The sequence below is a fragment of the Marmota monax genome, unplaced genomic scaffold, assembly GCF_021218885.2.
Source record: "Marmota monax isolate L192 unplaced genomic scaffold, Marmota_monax_Labrador192_F-V1.1 WCK01_AAM20220418_F8-fsc00018, whole genome shotgun sequence".
NCBI lineage: Eukaryota > Metazoa > Chordata > Mammalia > Rodentia > Sciuridae > Marmota > Marmota monax.
In genome coordinates this window covers 20,188,730-20,209,754 of record NW_026692201.1, presented here as the reverse complement: position 1 = coordinate 20,209,754, position 21,025 = coordinate 20,188,730, and the positions used below count along the sequence as shown (strand labels likewise).

Below are 21,025 nucleotides of genomic sequence, written 5' to 3'. Positions count from 1 at the left end.
ATTTTAGAACATTTTCTAAATTTAAATATTTGAAGTTTCAGCTTTTGTTGAAATCAGAATTTATTGTAAAGGGCTTAAATACCTGACTACTCTTAAATGTCATTGTGGACATTCTATTTATGCCTTACTAAACTATTGCATTTGTACCTTCCCCATTTTAAAGTAGAACAAGTGAAATGCACACGGGAATCTTTTTACTGTGCATACTTTTTAAAAGCATAGTTATGTTTCTTGCTTTTTAAAATGTGAAACTAGTAGTATATCCACTATTGTTTCACATGGAAAAGTAATTTACAAATGAATTTCTATAAAAATGCATGTTTTAAATAGCCTTGACCTTTCTTTTGCCTTATGCTTTTTCTACAAATAAAATTAAGCAATAGTTTTTCCTACTAATTTGTTTCATTAGTAGTTTCTTTGAGACATATACATTTAGTCCTCCTGGCTTTTTTCTATTTCTCTTATTTATCATTTTTATTTGTATGGATATTTTTTCCCTTTCCCCCCATTTGTGGGTTTCATTACCAAAATTGCTATTGATAAATAAGTAACTTAATATTTCAGGAAATGAGAAGCTTACTTTGCCTTTTTGTCACTCTAAGATACCTGACTGGTCTATAAAATACAACTTTTAAGTTTTCTCATATGTTAGATTGATCAACAAAATGTATTTAAATTCCATGAAGCATATGTGTTATTTTAATATATGATTTATGGGTTGCATTTTCTTCCCAAGAAATATGTGTATTTTATTTATTTGTATTTAGCATTCAGGATCTAACATTTAGAATATGCACAGTAAAAGTTACAGTGTTTTCGAAATCAGTCTCTAGTACAGGCTAACTATGCTAACCTCCTATTACCAACAAGAAGAGAAAAATGTTTAAACACTCTTACAGATTTAATTACAGTTTTAGATCAATTTGAAACCTTCGGACTGAGTTCTGGTCATTCCAGTTTAGCCATTCAGCCCATGCTGCATGTATTGTGTATTCAGCAGCTCCTATTAGACATCTTCACAGTGAGTGATTCTGCTGGGCTTGCTGACACCCGCTTCATGCATGGCCTGCCGTGCTGGGTGGAATTTTTTTCTGAGCTGCCTGGAACATTAAAGACATCTTGGCCATGTCAGTCTGTGTACAGTGTGTGTGTGTGTGCCTGTGTGTATGCATGCACCCTAGGGTACCCTCACACTCACACACATATACATATTCCTGAGCAAATTAATATTAAATAAATGATTGTGTTGTGTGCCTTTTTATACGTACAAAATAAAATTTGAATAATAATGAATTTATAATTTATTACATACATATAATTTTAATTATTTTGTTCAGTTAAAATTAGTAACTTTCCTCTAGCTTTTATTGTCTGTAGTTATTGACACTAGGGGGCACTGCTTATCCTCAGTTGCATCTTTCTTCAGGAAATGAGGAAAAATACTCAGCTGATGTCTTTGCTAGTACTTTAATTAACAATTGAATTTGAAGAACTCTAGGCAATTTGATTCTTTGTTATTTTGATTTTATTTCTAATGCTGATATATACAGCTAACAGATGAAGTGGATCTATTGGTTCTCACAAGTAAATACAGTATCCAATGTCCCATACAGTAACTTTCTTTCCCATTGGAAATGTCATTCTTGGCAAAACCAGAAGGGCAAGTTTGCCCAGTGATGAGGTTTAGATCCCTTGCCAGCTGTGCTTCTAGCCAGCAAGTGTGATGAACAGCTTTAGAAATCAAGTGAGAGAAAGCATTCAAGAGTTAGTGTCATTCATTTGGCTAAAGGTCAAGAAGAGAGATAACCAAAAGAATATGAATGACAAGTGCAAATAGCAATAATTTGTACCTTTTTGCTTATATAAATTGTCTTTCAATGATCTTATTTGTAATTTTTAGCATGCACTTAATTCCAAAGTGACTTGTAGACTTTAAAAACTATTTTAAAAGTTATTAATGCTTTATTTCAGCTAATCACTTAAAAATGAATAGAGAAAAATGGATGTACTACAATTCATAACTCTATAGTTTAGAGCTGCGGCCACTAAATAAAAATTACAGTAACAATATAAGTAACTAAACATTTTTAATTAACAATTATAATTTGAAATCTTAAAGACATAGATTTTTTCCTGTTCATATATTAGAATCTTAGTGCCCATTCTAAACTCAAGTTTCAAACTAAGATGCTACCTGTAATCTCTAAAGACATTAATGGCATTGTTTTTTTACACGTAATATATGCTTTTAACGTAAAACTCCCTCTTCCTCCTCTCTCTTCCATTCCTACCTTCTCCAAATATGTAAAGAAATTGGGATCCTGTAGAATATAGAAAACTATTTTACCCTACTCTTGTAATTAATCAGATCCATGAAAGAACTGGTATAATTTTATATTCTCCTCTAGCCATATCTTTTCTGTGTGAAAACATATATTTAATATACCTGATTTCTTATCTAAACATACTAATTTTTAACAAGTGATTAGAATAAATCATTTTTGCAGATTCTAAAGTTTTCATGGCATACATTTTATATTATGGTCAAAAGGCATAGAAAAGAGTCCTAGTATAGTTAAGTTTGGTTAGAATACCCGTAAAATACCCGAGCATAAACACGAGGGCAGTTTTTAAATAAAATTGGCAAAATTCCTTTTCTTTGTAGCATAACAAATTGGTTTTTTACTAAAGCCCTTTATGAGAAATTATATTAAAACTTTTCAAAGAGAAATGAGTATGTGCATTTCTAGGTTGATTTTCTTTTTTCCGAAGTGTTTTCCTGGTAGTGTTTACTGAATAGCATACTTTTAAATAGGTTAGTATTAAAATAGTGACTAGTTTTACATAATTTCTTAAAAAATATTTTCAAGATTAATAAATGCTTCAGAAATAAATGCTGTTATTTTTCTTATAGGCATTTTTTCTAATTATTTCTATATAGCATCATAAGAGCAGTAGCTAATTCAAGTTCCTCTCTGATCTTCAGTAATAGATCTGTCACTTACTAAGAATAGGCACCACCTAGTTAGACCCTATCAGTTCATAAGCAAAACACTGATTAATAACTATGGGGCAGCTTTTGTTATATTCAACATTTTATAATTCGAAATCTTATTTTCCTGGTACTAACCATCTACAAGCAATCAGATGCCAGCCCATTTATAATAGGTTTTTTTCCTCCTAGCAGGATGTTGCTTTTGGCTATAAAAAGTTAATTTCAGATCCTGATATACTTGCATTAATTTTTGAGACATTGCTGGGTGTATTACAGCAAAGAATAACATGAACATCACACCACTGTGCTGTAGCTAATCATTTATTACCTCAAGCCAGAGAAGCTGTGTTAATGTGAAGGCCACAGTATGTCTCTGGAAAAGATGGAAACTTGACAGAAAAGGTCTTAGAGATGGTGTCACAAGAGTCCTGAAAGAGGACCACAGCACAGTGGGGAAAAAACAATAACACTATGTAAAGGGATATATTTCAGTACTTACAATTCTGGACATCTTTGGGATTTTTTATGATTAGAATAAATTATTGTCTTGAATAACAGACCCTATTCTCTATCCAAACATCTTTGCTTCAGAATGGGAAAGCTCGTTGTAATGTTATCTTTTCACGACCATAAGTGTTCTCTAAAAAACATATGACTGAGATGTTCATCAGCTGGGATGTTTGCTGTAATTCACCAATAAATTTGAATAATTTGACATAATTTCTGACAAAGATGAATGTTTCCACATTCATTTCCATAGTAAGGCAGTGTCTGTGTGAAGAAACCAGTTTGACTGACTTGACCTGCCAAATTGATCAGAAAAATAACAAAACAACAGCCATTCAGTCCACAGAATTAAAGCAGTTTATGTGTACAAACCACTTGGTGGCCTGTCAACCCACAACTTGCATAAAAGTAAATCACTTTGGAGCCTGTACATTACAAGGCAGCAAAGCACCAGGAAACCCGTACCAGCAAGGAACAAATGGCACTTGTGCTCTTGGATGGTATAGAGTGAAAGAGAGGCATTATCAGTTGTGGAATTCAGATTTTGATACTGATGTTATCCCATTTCATACTGTAGGTAACTATAAAATCATTTCACCTATATTCTCAACTCTACAAAAAGCAATTGGACTATGTAATGTCTAATATCCTTGACAATGCTTTTCATTCTTTCTTCTATGCATTGTTATGGAGAATCCATGTAAGCCATAGTGTTACTTATATGTAACAGCATCACTCTACATGAAAGCCATAAGAGGTATAATTGCATTGCATTCATAAGTATTAGAATGTGAATTTGAAGGCAGTAGAATCTAATCCACCCACTCCCACAGACTGAATAAAAAGTGGCATCAACATCAAATTATCTTCTTGAAAACTTAATTCAGTTACTTGAAAATTCAGCAATAAGTTTATTGTCCTTTTTATTTAAGGAGGAAAGGGACTAATAGATCATAGTGTGTGCTGATAGTTGTGTGGGAAGAGACAGACTTAGGGAAGACTTGCTTTGCCTGACAACTTAGTGACAGAAAGTAGTATGGTAGATTTCAGCATGACACCCACAATAAGGAGTGGCAGGTTGAGTTCTCATGAAAGTGGGTAAGGAATCAGAACTACAGAAACTCAACATTTGTTTGTCATGTCTATGCATAGTCTTCTTTTGTGGTATCACCTTTTTTTCCTTTCATTAGACCCATGATTACAGTAAACCTTCCCCTCCAGGAATCACTTTTTATTTTCAATCTAGGACTCTTCTTTTGACTTCTTTTGAATGTCATTCTCTCTCCTCCTTTGTTGATATTTAACACCTATTCCTTCATACATAAATGCCTAGAAGAGTTATATAGAAGCTATCACCCCAGGTTCAGTGGTGTATACCTATAGTCCCAGTGACTTGGGACGCTAAGGTAGAGGGATATGATTTCAAGGTCAGCCTCAGCAATTTAAGGAGACCCTGTTTCAAAATTAAAAAAAAAAACAAAACAGGAAGAATTGGGTATGTAACCCAATGGTAGAGAGCTCCTGGGTTCAATCCCCAGTAATGCAAAAAACTAAAATAAATTTTTAAAAGTTATCACTTTGCTTGCACTGTACATCCTCAATAAAATGTCTCTGAAATCACTTCTCTTGTTCACCCAGTTCTGCACCATGTCTATTTTACTTACAATCTCATTAGATAAAAACCTGTATATAATTCTGTTTTGTATATTGCTTTTTATATTATTAACACTCAGTAAAATAGTATAAGAATTTCAGCCTGCAGGACTATCAGTCTGTCACCTTTCATGCACTACGTTAAAATTCTGAAAATGTAAATGTAGTAATTAACCTGATATGAAACAGTGACATATAATTGACTTTCTAAATTAGTGAACTACTGACTCTTTTTTATATCTTTGCCATTTTATAGGATTTCATATTGACTAAATTGCCTACTTAACAAAAGGTGTGATGTAACAAAAATCCTGCCACCTACCATAATAAATACTGATGCTTATTAAACATCCTGTACTGTGCTGCCTGAGTATTTTATTTATTTTAGATTCTTGCTGTTTGAATTATTTCAGACTTGTGAAACACAGGCAAATTGGGACTCTAAATCATTGACTCAACTGGTGGAATGCCTTCCAAAGAGTGCTAAGGAATGGACACATGACAGAAAATGGAATTTTAAAAAATAGCCTAGAGAATCATTCTCCCTCACTCACATGTCACCCTTCCTCAGTGTAAATTTTTCAATGCACTCATGCATCAGAGCTGTCATCAGATGTCTAAATGATAGGTTTCAGGATTCTTCTCTTACTGTTAGTGATCCGAAGTGCTATTCCAGTGTTTTCCATTAGGGTGGATATTGATAGAGGACACTTAGTGTATAGTGACTGTTGTTTATGGTTCACTAGTATATGAACTCAGAAGTGCTCTTTTACTATATATAGTGCATATGTGTGTTTTCTGTGAAATGAAGATGCATATACATAGCAGTAAATAGCTACTTTCAATCCTGTCCCATCTTTTTTCTTACCCGACATTCATATGGTTTTGTGAAGTAAATACAATTCCTGAAAGTCCCATCTCAAATAAATATATTTCAAACCATCTATTTCTGTAGACTTTCATTATCATTTCAGGATTGTGAGGTATGCTTTTGAAAGGAAAATGTCTCCAATATATAATCAAAATTATGTTTCAAGTAAAGAAAAAATTGTCCTGAATTTGTTGGTCAGTATCTTGTGCATTTAAATGGTCCTTAAAAGTAGTTGACTGAATAGAAATTTCTTCCAGCAAGAGTATTCATTTTAATGTTTAAGCAGGAACAGAAGTTTCAGATATTTTGCATAAGTTCCTAGGTAGAAGAGCCATCTGGAGATCCTTGTTCAAATATTTTAAAACATTGTAGGAAGCCTGTGGCTTACACTTTTTATAGTGATGTCATTTTTCCATTTAAAAATGGGTGTCAACCTGTCCCAATGTCTGGCATCTGTAAAACCCACAATTGATTAGCACATCCAACTTTAAAAACATTTAGGTAATTTTGACTGAGCTGATCAAGACAAATTCTCCTCTCTACCATATATACAGTTTATATCAGTGGCACCATTTCAGCTGTATGAACATGAATATACATTGAAGAAATGTGATTGAGCCAGGTATGGTGGCTCCTGTCTGTAATCCCAGCAATTTGGGAGGTGGAGGCAGGAGGATAACACGTTCAAGTCTGGCCTCAGCAATTTATTGAGGCCTTGAGCAACTTAATGAGACCCTTTCTCAAAAAAGTGTTTGGGGATGTAGCCCTTTGGTAAAGTACCCCTGGGTTCAATTCTCAGTACCAAACTAATAAATGTGATTAAATGAAGATTACCTAGAGTTTCTGGAGGCAAAAACTTGGAAATATTTGAGAACATACGGCAGCTATGATCCGGGAAAGAATTGAAATCTCAGATGTCTTTAGTCTCCAGATTTAGATAGTGCAGTGTTTATTTTCTTGATATTGTAAGGAATAAAGGCTGAGATTTGAGAAGCTAAGTAGCTACTTTTACAATGAAACCTCTGTGACCATGCTCACCCCATCTTTCCCCTATCAACACCATTAAGTTTGATCTTATTATTAGCAACACTAAGTAATGTACTTGAAGTCTGGGTTATTTTGTACTTAGGTGTATTTAAGTTTGAAATCACAGAAATAGCTTGCTTTACCTAACAAACCTTTCATTGGAAATTCAAAAATCAAACCATCCCCCAGTGGACTTATAGAACAATTTTGAAACTTGATTTTGATTTCTTTTTGTATGTTAGTAGTCATTGCTTCTTTTAGCTTTGTGTTTTTCTCTTTATGATTTTTAGTTGGACAACAATGCAAAATGAAATGGGATAATATGGTGTCAGATTATGAGAGGCCTAAAAATCAAAGAGAATCTACTTGGTCCTTTAAATATTAATAAGATAATTATCAAAATGTGTTCTAGAGTATACAAATAAGACAATAAAGTGCTAGGTACATAAAAAGGCTAATTTAGATTTGAATGGACAGTAAGTGAATGCTGTAATTTCAGTTATAGGTTTTGTTAGACACTGATGCTACTCAAGTGCACCTTCAAAAAAGGTATATATACACCTTTATTTTATTTATTTATTTTTTTTAATATGGTGCTGAGGATTCAACCCAGTGCTTCACTCATGCTAGGCAAATGCTCTCCACTGAGCCATAACCACAACCCTGCTGCATTAATTCTTTGGAGTCCTCTAAGCAGCCTTTAGCTGTCATGCCCACCAGAGAGACTTTGGGGCCCATCCACACAATGTGAGAGATTAAATACCAAGCCATTTGGGCCTAACTTGGGACAATCTGAAGGGCCATTCTCGTTCCATGGCTCTTCTGGGGTTGTGCAAGAGTCTTATTGGGCCTGCTTACCACATTGACTTCTCTCTGCCCTTTCCTGCTTTATTCCTTCTCTTCTTTATCTGTTGATCCTTAAGAATATTTCTTTATTAATTCTGCATGCTAAATGCTATCTTAGTCTGTTTCCTAGGGAACCCAACCTATAATGCAAACTGTTTCTAAATACACCAAACCAGGCATCTCTCTAGCTTCCTAATCATCACCTTCCTTGATCTCTTCCATTTCTGTAAATAGCACCTCTATTCCACAAATCATTTTTGAGCACCTGTTATGTGCCGGTGTATAGCAAATGGGAATGTATTGTTGACAAATATGGTTCTGCCTTCATTAAGCCTACTTTTCAGTGTGAAAGAAAGACAGGAAATCAGTCATTGCCAATATTTTAAGTACTTATGCAGGAAAAATGAAGGATATTACATTCAATAGCCATGGTGTAACAACAACATGATTAGTCAAGATCTAGCTGTGCCACTTACTAAGTATGTAAACATGGGCAGGCTACTTTCTCTAGCATGAATTTTCTCATCTTGAAAACAGGTGCATAATCCCTCAACTACCAGTCTACTTAAAAGGAATTGTACAATTTACCAAGATAATCTATACATAGTTAGAATATTAACTATTTCTAAAGAACACACCACCTTCCTTCCTAAATTGTAAGTTCTTCCTAAAAGTCAGAAATCATGCCAGCTTCAAATTTATAGTTTTGCTGTGTTATCTAGAACAATTTATCAAGTAGAATACTGCTTTCTCTGTTCATGCCAGCTCACAGAGTTTACATTCTTTATATTGAAAATAGTACAGGTAGTTGGATCTTGAAGATATTATAAAACTATTATTTATAGAGTAATTTTGTTAACTTTTTAGAAAAAATTCAAATCCACCAAACATCAGTGTGCAAATTTAATGTAAAGGTTTGTAAGTGAAATTTGTTAAATAACATTCTCAGACCAAAAGAAAATAGTATGCCTTAAAACTTAAAGGTGTTAACTCTCTCCGAGATAAATGTGTGTACTTGCCCCTCCTGAGCCTAATGAAATCTTTTGGCTGCACATTTTAAACAATTCAATGTTTGATGATTCATGAGTACTTATATACTTGAAATATACTTAATTATATGCCTAAGTATTTCCAAAATATAACAATTAATAAAAGCTCAAAACTGATTTTTGACTGAATATTGTGAACATGCTTGCTACACATTTGTGCCAAAAACATTTCTTGGTACATAGTCCTTCCTTATATTTTTATAATATAGGCTTTTCATATATAGTCATTATAATTTTCATATCATTGTTTTATGTCACCTACTATGGTCATTCTCATTGCATAATAAACCTTTTATCAATTAAGTCACATTGAGGATCATTTATATCATTTTTTGGTACCTGACACCTTTAATTTTTCCTTACACTTAACTTGTCTTTCATATAATAGATGCTGTTTTCTTGATTGGTAGGGTACATTTTTCAACTACCCGCCTCCTCCATCATGTATTTTTGTAAAGCACTGATCTTCTCTCCCAACACCCAGATTGTCAGTCACTTAATGTTTGCTTTTTTTCCCCCTTTTTTCTTTTCCTTTAAACTTACCTTACACATGCTTTTTTGTTTTTGAGGAACCCTGCACGTGGCAGCGTGGTCTAGGCAGGAAAGGAAAAGGAAGTTATTACTGCTCTCTTCTGGCTGCCTGCAATAATAAATCATAACTTGCCATTCCCTAACTGGTGGCTAGAGACTTATCTTCATAAATGCATGTGACCCAAGAAGTTTCAGTTTACATACCCTATCCCTTGGTGTTCTGCCTGTGGAGAGCCTTTTCCTTCCTGAAATTAGACAAAGGTTGCAAGAATTGAAGCTAGGGCTTCAAAGCACAGGAAAAGAGAATGTTGTCTTATCCTGTTTCTACAGTGGAGATCCAGCTGGCCATGTTTACCTAACCAGGGTGTGAGACTGCATGTCCATCTGTGAGGGGCTCAGCACAGCACTAAGTCTTGCTCTTTAAGTTTTGAATTTAGAAATCTTTAAAAATATTTCCTGAAGTTTTCCTACATGGTTATTTTTATAGTGATAATTCTGTTGGTTTGGGGTGTATACTTTATTTTGCTAAGGATTGAACAGAATGGAATTTTATAAGGTTACCAATTTGCTAGAGTAGCATTTAACATCTGTGACATACACATGTGACATCTGTGTTATACACTTTTACTATCTAAACCAGAACAGAAGGGGGACACTATTAATAATTATACTAGTTCAATTTGCATTAACTAGCTTGTACAGTCATACTATTTATAGCAGATTATTTTCTTTAAAAACCTTTGAGTAAGCCCAAGTCACTTTGCAGAATTGAGGTAGTGAGAATGGAAATAGGTGGAGTAGTTGTATGACTCTTCAAAAACACTACCCTGTCAGCATGAATTTGATTTCACTGAAGAGTACATAGATACCATATCTAAAAAGGATACATTTTAGAAATTAGAGATGAATATCAAGGTAATAATTAATAGCTGACATCATTGATTTCTTATATGCCTTGTCTTCTTTATGCTTCAGCAACCCTGGGAGGTGACTACACTATCATTCCCATTTTGGAGAATAATAATTACTATTATTCCCATTTTTTCCAGGATTAACCCAAGGTAAAAATCTTAAGTCTGTCTAATTCTTAAGTACGTTTGTTTGCTTTTAACCACAGCATTATAGTGCCTTCCTCTGAACATTCTTTATATTGTGTTGATTATCTCCCCGCCCCCACCTCTCTTGGTACTGAGAATTGAACCCAAGGGTGCTTTACAACTGAGCTGCATCACCAGCCCTTCTTATTTTTTATTTTGAGACAGCCTCAATAAGTTGCTGAAGCTGGCCTTGAATTTGCAATCCTTCTGCCTCAGTCTCCCAAGTTGTTGGGATTATAGGCACATGCCACCACACTCAGCTCATTGTTTATCTTTTTAAAAACATAGATGCAGTCCAGTCCCTCTCTGTGAAAAGCAAAGTGGTAAAGGGACTGTCTTCTTCACTCAGCACTGCAAAGTCATGGATTTATGCTTTGTTGCAGCTCCAGTCATTCTGAAAAGGCTTAGTGGTGGAAGGAAAGTGGAGCTTCCACAGGATTGCCTCAGCAGTTCTTTCTTCGTTTTCAAGTGCATGGTGCAATGACTGGTCTAATATTCTTTTTTTTTTTAATATATTCATCTCAGTATTTTTTATTTATTTATTTTTTAGAGAGAGAGAGACAGAGACAGAGAGAGAGACAGAGAGGAGAGAGAGAGAATTTTAATATTTATTTTTTAGTTTTCGGCAGACACAACATCTTTGTTTGTATGTGGTGCTGAGGATGGAACCCAGGTCGCACGCATGCCAGGGGAGCATGCTACCGCTTGAGCCACACCCCCAGCCCATGACTGGTCTAATATTCTAATTACAAGATTTTAAGTAGTCATAATAATTGGCTCTTTCCTACCCCTTAACCATGCAGTTATAGAAGTATTAGACAACATTATCAAAGGAAAAAGCAACCATTCATAAATTTTTCAATTTTTTGATCTATGCATTTTTTAAAATAAAATGTATCATTAAATGCATGATAAGTTAACTGTCATTAGCTTCTTCTAAGAGATTAAGGATAATATATTACTTTAGAAATATGAAGTAGTTTACATTGTATATTTTTATGGAATCACTTATTAAAATTGTGTACTATTTGCCAGGTTCTGTACTAACTGCTTTATATTTTGTTTATTTAATACAATGACTCTGTGATTGAAGAATACATTAATCATCTCCTGTGACATTCTCATGATAAAACTGAGGCACAGAAATAGTCAAAATAATTTGCTCACGATATCCTCACCAAAGTGAGGATTTGAGCCTAGGGAACCTGACCCCGAAGTCCTTGAATTTAATTTCCACACTTAACTTATGAAGACTGCTTACTTGATAGCTTATACTTTCAAAAAGAGAAATAATGAATGCAGATTAGAGGTGTGGTATGGAAGCTAAATATCATAGTGGTAACTGAATTTCCTGCTGGGCAGTTTAGTCTTCACATTTTATCTACCAATGTGTATTTCACTAAGGTGCTAATGTCGTCAGTGACAGAACCAGGCTTTTTACATATTACAGCAAAGATGATACTGGTCTGTGAGAAGCATGATATTGGGGTTGATTTGCCTAAAAGAAAGAAGAATAAGTAGTCTTGAACATAAACACAGAAGATTGCCAAGCCCAGTGTCAGCTGATTAGTCATCTTGATACAGGGTACATTGGTAACCTGCTGGGCGTGAGAGCACAGGGCAAAGGGCCATATGATAGGAAATGTACATGCAAAAATTTAAAGTGATAGGAGAAAGGTTTGTGTAAAATGTTATGATCTATCAAACCACATAAAGACCACACTCCAATAGAAGCATTGAGTGTAATTGTAATCTACATAACGAAAGAATGAAAAAATACCAGTTTTTAATACTTTCCAAGCCTTTGACACAACTTAATCTGAAATCTTAACCAAAGCAGCTCTAGAGGGAGCTAATCCATTTACATTTATTGCATAAATATATTCATATATATATATATATATATATATATATATATATATATATATATTATAGTTTTTTAAGGCATCTCAAACTTTAGCTGTGCAATTAACCAGAGCAATGATTTATTCATGGTTGTATAGTAGTAATGATCTTCAGGCTTATAAGCAGCAGTAGTATCAGCTCTGATCTGATGGAAACGTGTTTTTTAAATTTTCTTCAGAATATTTTTTCTTGTACAAGTAATTCATGTGCTATAACTTTCACGGTACATAAGCGTAATACTTTCACAGTACATATGTGTAATATATATATCTACGTGCAACCCACAATGGCCTCTTTTAGTAGGTCCCCTTGGACTTTAAAATATAAGGAGGAGTAAGTACTCAGAGTGCCATGGCCACCAGGCCACAATTCAGGGAAATAAAATTAAATGTTTTTTTTTTTTTTTTTTTTACTTAGAGTGAAGTCAACTCAATTCAGAGTTTTCTTTTCCATTAGGTTGATAATATTGTTTATGGTTAGACTAATAATTCTCAAAACCTAAAACCTTGAACTAAAAATATTCGAAAGACTTCATTGCAGAGCACCCCTGTATCATCAGCTTCTTCTTGCCTTTAAAGGAAATCAAGGCATCTCCTTGCCTTAAGTTAACTTAAAATTCAATTTTGATTTGGTGAAAGTTAAAAAGTCTTTGTGTTTTCCTTTATGGAAAGTAACTCATGGCAGAGTTCTTGGGGAAAAAAAAATCCAGGTGAAAACTACAAGAGTTTATAAGTACAAAAAGGGGAAATTGGGAACTTTTAGGATGACAAGAAGCATTTATAGTAGGCCAGGAATTTATTAAAAGAGAATAGCAGGTACATCATTTGAGGTCTTGAAGAAAGCCATGGTTTGTGTAATAAGTTAGATGGACAGAAAAGGCGGGTTCTGCAGCAAGATGGTGGCAACTCTGTGTAAGGGCTGCACCAACATGGAAGGAAACAAAAGCAGCTGCAGCTGAGCTGGTCCTCCCACACCTGTCCTGGATCATGGGTCTTTATCTCACCAATCTTCCATAGTTGCCAAATATTTTAAAATCTTACTCTGGAAGAAAAAAATAATAACTAATGCATTTTCCCCTCAATTTCAGCCCCACCAAAAATGTTAAGAATAATATGAGCCTAGGGCTGGGGTTGTGGCTCAGTGGTACAGCACTTGCCTAGCACGTGTGAGGCACCAGGTTCAATTCTCAGCACCATATAAGAATAAATAAATAAAGGTCCATCAACAACTAATAAAAATATTTTTGAAAGAATAATACAAGCCTTTACGTGTATGTCCTATGTTTTTAATCTATTGAAAATACTTGATGTTTATTATATTGGTTAAGCTTCTATTGGATTAAAACATATAAAATAGTAAAGGAAAGAGAAGGTTAATTACATTTAACCTAGCATGAAAGGACTATGAGTAGATCAGTGGGTAGAATTAAGAGGAAACAAAAATATTAGGTGACAGGATCCACTATTTTTCAATAATTCTGACATCATGAATAGAATTTGTAGAAAGGCCTAGACATAATATATTTTACAAATGTAATAATTATGAAGTGGTGTTAATTATCAGTTTTTCTCATAGCTTACTTCTGTCTTGGCTGTTTTTTAAGAATTTTGATATTCCTTATTGATATGGATTTGGACCAATTTCTAACCATTTTTTAAATGTCCAAATCACTAAAATACTGTGTATATATAAGTTGGGCATAATGGTGCATGCCTATAATCCCAGCTACTCAGGATGCTAAGGCAGGAGGATCTCAAGTTCAAGGCCAGCCTAGGAAATTAAGCAAGAACCTGTCTCAAAATAAAAACTAAAAAAGGGCTAGGAATGTAACTCAGTGGTAGGGCACTTACCTAGCATGTGCTATACTCAGGGTTAAATTCTCAGTACTACATAAAAAGATGAAAGATCATTAAGCAAAGGTTTATTTATGATAAGAATATTATATATTAATGAAAATTAGACTCCATGTGATACTGATAAAAGAACGTATATATCCAGTCAAGTCACAATTGTGTCATTTTGTATCTGTTTGGCCCTTAACCTGTTTCTTAACCTGTCTCAGGCTCAGTTCCCTCATCCACAGGAAAAATAATGTAAGTTCTTCATAAATTTCAATATGACTTGAGAATAAAATGGTAATTAATTCATACTCATTTTTAAATTTGTTGACTATTCAGACATAAATAAAAAATATATATATATACACAAATATTAATTGTAACTGTACCATACATAGCCTACTAAGCCATGAAGCTTTAAGATCTTGATGTCGATGTATGAAATAACTCTCTATACTATAAACAAAAATGTAATATCCTCTCTTTTTGAAAGATTTTTTTAGTTCAGTTGATCTTAAATTGTTAAAAAAGATCATTTACTGAGTACTTCATAGTTTGTTTAAGAGCACATAGAGACATTTAGATCACAAATACTTACCATTTTTTAGAGATGAAGATCTTTTTGAAAATCTCATGAAAGCTAAGGATTCTTTCCCCAGAAAAATACTCATATGCACATATAGACAAAATTTTTCAAGGCATTATAAGGTGTTCATATTCATGGATCCTAAGGCTCCATCTCCATCTTAGGTTGACATATGGGAAGGACTTTGAGGACATAGCTTTCTCTTTTTCATATTTTTGAGTTTTCCAGACTGTTCTGATCTTCTATGATAGACCATATTATAGAAGTGTCTGCCCAACTGCGCCTCCATTCACTCCTTGTTTTAGCTATACTTCATCTAAGACTGACATCTCTGAAACAATCCTGATTCAGTCTACTCCTACAGCTGCCACTCTCCAGTCCTTTTCATCAGTGCTTATTCACAGTGAAAGGCAGTAAGAGAGGGAAGGGCAACTGATCCAAGCTAACAAATGCAAGGCGCAGTTGTTTTAGACAGAAATGGCAGTTGTGAATGGTTGTTGTACTACTCAGGCTGCAGAAATGCTGAGACAAATATAAATGTTGTGAAAAATTAAACATAAAATTATCACCAATTCACAATTCTACTAATCCTAAACAGTCAAATACTTGATAGTGCTTGGTAATGGGTTCATTTGCAAATAGTTTAGAAAAATAAGAGTAAGGGTCTCTAATTTCTTTGTTAGCCAGATGGATTCACTATTATGGTATTTTGTTTTTTATAAGCTAATCTTGGTTTAATTTGTATATTTGAGTGCCAATATAATCTAATGAGCCAATATTTTTAAAGTAAAATCTAGAAAAAAGTAGCATTCTACTTAACAACTAATGTGAAGTATTGAATTAGAGCATTATCTTAGGCTTTTCAAAATTATTATTTGTACTGTAAGGTGAATTTTGCAATAATATGATGTTGATAACCAATACTGATTTAAGATTTAATATAAGCAGAAATCAGAGCAGGAAGATTTCAGGTGTAAAAATGCTGCTTAGTAAGCTCTAAAGCTGAATTAGATTCCCATCAGGTCATGTTGAGAGGAAATGCACATATTCAATTTTTTTTTTAAATTACCACTCCTTTTTTATCTTTTTTAGTTGTAGATGGACACAATACAATGGACACAAATATTTTATTTGTTTATTTCATGTGGTGCTAAATCGAAATCAGTGCCTCACAAGTGCTAGGTGAGCACTCTGTTGGCTACAACCCCAGCTCTACATATTCTGTTTTTAAAGAAATTTTAAAGAGTTAGACATTTTTAATTCAGAATGCCAAAAAGCAACATTTGGTATCAGACGTATACCTTGCAGTCTTCCCTGTATGAGCTTTCACCAACATTCACAATTCTTTTTTTTTTTTAAAGTGCACTGTTATATAATTGGTGGACAATTCATATAAATTAATGACAAATGAGAGAAAATTTGTTCTTTTTGTTTAATATAAGAATTTAAAAGAAGAAAAGATATTTGATGCCAAGAAAGAGAGGGCCTTACTGTGAAATTTGTCTATTTATTTTCTTGTAGTTCTAAGTTTGTATTAAACTTTCTAACTTTTATGCCAAATTAGGATCATTAGTGTTAGTAGATTAAAATGTTTTGGGATTGTTTTGATGTAGAATTTTATTTTTCAGTTTCTTTATCTGGCAAACCACTGACAAATTTGTCAGTATCTCAAGCTGAGTGATCTTTTTTTTTCTTTTTAGAAGTTATTTATAGACATAACATTCTATAGAAAAAAAAAGTTTAAGTATAATAGTTTGCCAAAATAAAGAAATAAAATATTGAAAAGAGAAACAATGTTGATAAGACTTTGGGGGAAAAAAAGGATTTTTGCAGGCATTTAAAACACCAAGAATTACAAGACTATGGTGAAGAACAGGCTAGTTAAATTGAAGTTAAAACAAGATATCTGTCTTTACTGATCTGCCATGTACTGAAAATTAGTAGAAGTTAGTCCTAAATAGCTAACAGTGAACCCCAGGTGCTAACTTCCCTGAAGCAATGAAATTGGAAGTGGTGGAAAAAATTTGTAAAAGAAACCCTCAGGGATTCCCCTGTGATCCCTTTAATCCTTGAATTGTCAAACCACATGGAAAATAATAGAGCTGCGTAGTTCTAAGACTTAAGTGGTATTATCTTTTTAAAAGAAAATATTAGGTCTTTTCACATCTATGGACAAGAATAGAGTATGTGTTCAGTGCAGAAAAGAGTAACTTTGAGCCATAGATGGATATGGCTTTTTTCATTTTTAATATATTATTATGTATGACTAAGCAGGCTCCATTCAGTAGGAAAAAATATAACCAATATTTTATTTTTCTTTTTTAAAACAAGATGATTCAACGAGAAGCGGATGTGAAAAGTAAGGTAACTGCTGTGGCACTGACAGACTCTGTTCACAATGTATGGCATCAAGAAGCTGGAAAAACGATTCGGGAATGGATGAGAGAGGTGAGACTTGATTTGTTCAATATTGCATGAATGGCTGTGAGTCTTTATATCTTGAACTCCCACCAACATTTATCACCTTCTACTTCCACAGTCCCTTTGGAGAAGCAGAACATTGAGAGGAAATAGGAAAAACTGGATGCAGTTAAAGTAATAATAGAAAGCCCTCCAGAAGAACAAATGATTTTTTTAAAGCACCTCCCTGCCCTTTGGCTTTCCATAAAATATTATGTATGCATGCAATATATGTTAGAATTTTGGCTAAAGAGTGATGTGGTCTAAGGAGACTCTCATTCCCAGATGTTTAATTTTTCCACTATTTAGCATTGGTATCTCTTAATGACAAAAAAAGAAGCTTAGTGAACACTCAAGTCTTGTCCTTTTCTTATGGAAAAACAGTAAGGATGTGCCACTCTTGAATTGATTGGCTTACTACTGCCAGTAGGGGGAGAAGAAGTAAAAAGCTAAAATAGTATTATACCAAACCCCTGAGCAAGGAGAAAGTAACCCAGGCCCTGGCCATTGTCTAGCCTCAGACTAAGAAAGCATCTTTTTATACTTCCTACGTGCTGGTGAATCTGAAAACTAACAAGGCCTCATAGAGCATGATTTTTTTTCTTTTTTCCAAAAGTTTCAGCCCATTATTTCCTTTATTCTATTCCAGATATCCAATTGAAATTTTTCTTCTTTTATTTTATATTTACATTTCTGATATTATAAGCAGTTGATATCAGCTATCCCACAACAAATCAATAGTAATCATAATTAATAATTAGCTATAGCAATTGTTTAGTCACATAATTTATTTGCATGTATATGAGTGAGCTGATTAATCTTCCTACATTTCTCTCAGGGTATTTTTATTTATTTGGGTTTTCTGAGGTGCTAGGGATTGAACCCAGGGCCTGGCACATGCTAGGCTTGTGCTGTTCTGCTGAGCCACACCCTAACCCCCTTGGGTTTTGTTTATAGAATATCTGAATATATCTTTAGCTGGCCTCTCACTATAGGAATGTGTGGTGGATAAATTCTACTAGGCTTCATAATCCACTGTAAGAACCAGAGAGTTAATATTCAAAAAGAATTTTGAGTAGATAGAAGTATATGATATATTACATGCACCATATATTTGTATTTTTAGTGTCACCAATGTGCTATCACTATTGTTATTTTCCATTAGAAAAAGTGCTTTTAACACATGGAAAGTCCAAAATATTTTTTCCAGTACTTATAATGCTATAAACTTATAAAGGAGCTGGGGGTTAAATCAATTCTAATACAGAGATGCTTTCTGACCACATCACTTTGCATGTTTTTCCTTTCACAGTAAGTAAATCAGTACTTATGGTTCTAGCACGTACCAGCTACTTCACTAACACTTATACTCTTAGACAAGCCACTCCATCTTTTTGGCCTGCTTCATAATTGTAAATTAGAGATAATAATTTCTATTCTGTGTGCTTCATGATCTCTTCTTACAAGAATCAAAGGTGATGATCAAAAAGAAAACCTCCTGGGCTGGGGTTGTTACTCAGTGGTAGAGCACTTGCCTAGCACACGTGAGGCACTGGGTTTGATCCCCAGCACCACATAAAAATAAATAAACTAAATAAAGGTATTTAAAAAATGACACTATGTTTAAAAAGAAAAGAAAACCCCCTGAAAAGCAAATGGCAGTACATAAAGAGATGAGATATATTATTATAGCAAACACTATACTATCTCCAAGATAAAAGTTATTTGATCATTCTTGGTTGAATTTTGAAATTATCCCTGCTGAGACCTCTTCCAAAATGACAACCAAAATGGAGGGTATACAAGTCTGTGACAAATGTCCTTGTCTAATCTACCTGTGTATGTGACCAGGGGGTAGTAGAGAAGATTTCATTGTGATTTGGCAAGACAAAAGCTCAATGTTTTCCAACACTCAGAATGAAACTTCATTCCCTCTTTCTCATTTTCAGTACCTTTCCACACTATAAGACTCCTCAAAATTATGAAGAACAAACAAGCCTGGATTACAGTAAATAGGAAGGGCTGTTGTACTTGGGTTTTGGGAGAAGGTACTCTAGGGCAAGCTTTGTTTCCCTCAGCAGCCCTCTTCCTACCACCTCCTATAGTTTCATTTGAGATCAATAAACACACTGAGAAATTTTGTAGTTATACTTCCCAAGAAAAGTACATTAGCTAAGCTGGAGTATTGTCCATAAAAATAACAGTTTGGTTGTGAAGGAAGCCTTAGTGCTTTTATCCTCTTGATGAATGGCTTCATCATTGCATCAAACATTGCTTTAAAATTTGTAAGTAAAACAATGGTACAAATTGCCTAGTCATTCCTATTATACTAAAAAATAGTAAAATTGGTTTTGCTTTGCAAACATTTTTAATGTAATAAAATTATTAATGGTAAGCTTTTTACTATAAAAGCTGTTATTTGTTTTAAACTTATCAATTTAGCATATAACACAAAGATTAAGAAGTATATCTTGTTTTACTTGTGCAATTTTTAAATAATAATTCCTGTGCTGGGATATGGCCTAGTGGTAGAGCATTTACCTAGCACATACAAGGCCCTGGGTTTGATCCCCAGCACTGAAAGTATAGTAATAATAATAATAAGGAGAAGAAGAAGAAGGAGAAAGAGAAGGGAGAAAGGGAATAATAATAATTCCCTTTAAAGGGAGAAGATCAAAGAGGGCTACTTTTGATAATTGCTACAAGTAAAATTTGTCCCAACTAAAAGACGGTAGATGGTAGGCCAGTCTCAGGAATGGAGGTGAAAAGCAACTGAAGGCAGCTCCTAAGAGGCACTTCTCAGAACTGAGTGGCCTCTGAAAGTCTGTAGCCAAACCAGATGTACAGTTCTGTGGAATAGTCGTGGTTTCTTCCTGTTTCTTTCTGTCACCCTTCAGCTCTGATTGGAGGCTCTAGAAACAGCCTAGTGAATCATAGTTGTACTTGTCTGAAGATACAGTGCCTTCCATATTAAAAATCACTCTTTAAATCAGTTGTTATGTACATTTCAGACAAATGCAAAAATAGTATGAAAAAACCTAGACTCAATCAGCAGAAGCATCTCCAAATACCTTACACAGGAATAGCCACTACCTACTTTTCTCTTTAAATATAGTAGATCCTAGCATTCCTATAAAATTTTTCATTTCATATCTACTTTGAAATACTGTAAACCCTTGGTTCAAGTTAAATGGAGTTACCCAGGCCTTAGGTCTTCTATATCAGTAGATTCCAAACTTTTGGCTTATACAAAGAAGAAATTTTACAATGACAAAAATCTGTAAAGTCATAATCTCAGAGATCTTACAAAAAAATTTAAATTGAAAATACTTAATAACATTCATGCCATTGTCTGTTTTCTCTTTCCTTCAGACCCAGAGAAACACTCATTTTGTGATTCATCCTACACTGCTGGCTGTTGCCAAAGGCTTCTTTCTTTATGCTTCTTCATGTTAAGGGGCACTGCATCTGAGACTCAAGCATGAAACTTTTGGTATTTCTAGTCCAACATGCCTTGATGCTTACTCAGGGCACCTGAGAAAAAGCTCTCAAAGGCTGCTAACACATACCATTCAAATTTCAAAAAATTCAAATTTTGAATTTTTGTAGGACTTTCCTAGTGGGCTATCTTTGTTGCCACCTGAAATATTTTAGTAGTGTT

The 21,025-nt window shown here is 34.0% G+C and overlaps 1 protein-coding gene across 8 annotated transcripts in view; it reads left to right on the top strand.

The window, feature by feature from the left end:
• Fam172a (family with sequence similarity 172 member A) overlaps positions 1 to 21,025 on the top strand; it is a 487,335-nt gene that overhangs the window by 294,595 nt on the left and 171,715 nt on the right. For all 8 annotated transcript variants that reach the window (XM_058574617.1, XM_058574621.1, XM_046428568.2 and 5 more), the window contains one exon: positions 17,236 to 17,352. In XM_058574617.1, the coding sequence (XP_058430600.1) occupies positions 17,236 to 17,352 (117 nt within the window). The remainder of the gene's footprint in view (positions 1 to 17,235; positions 17,353 to 21,025) is intronic.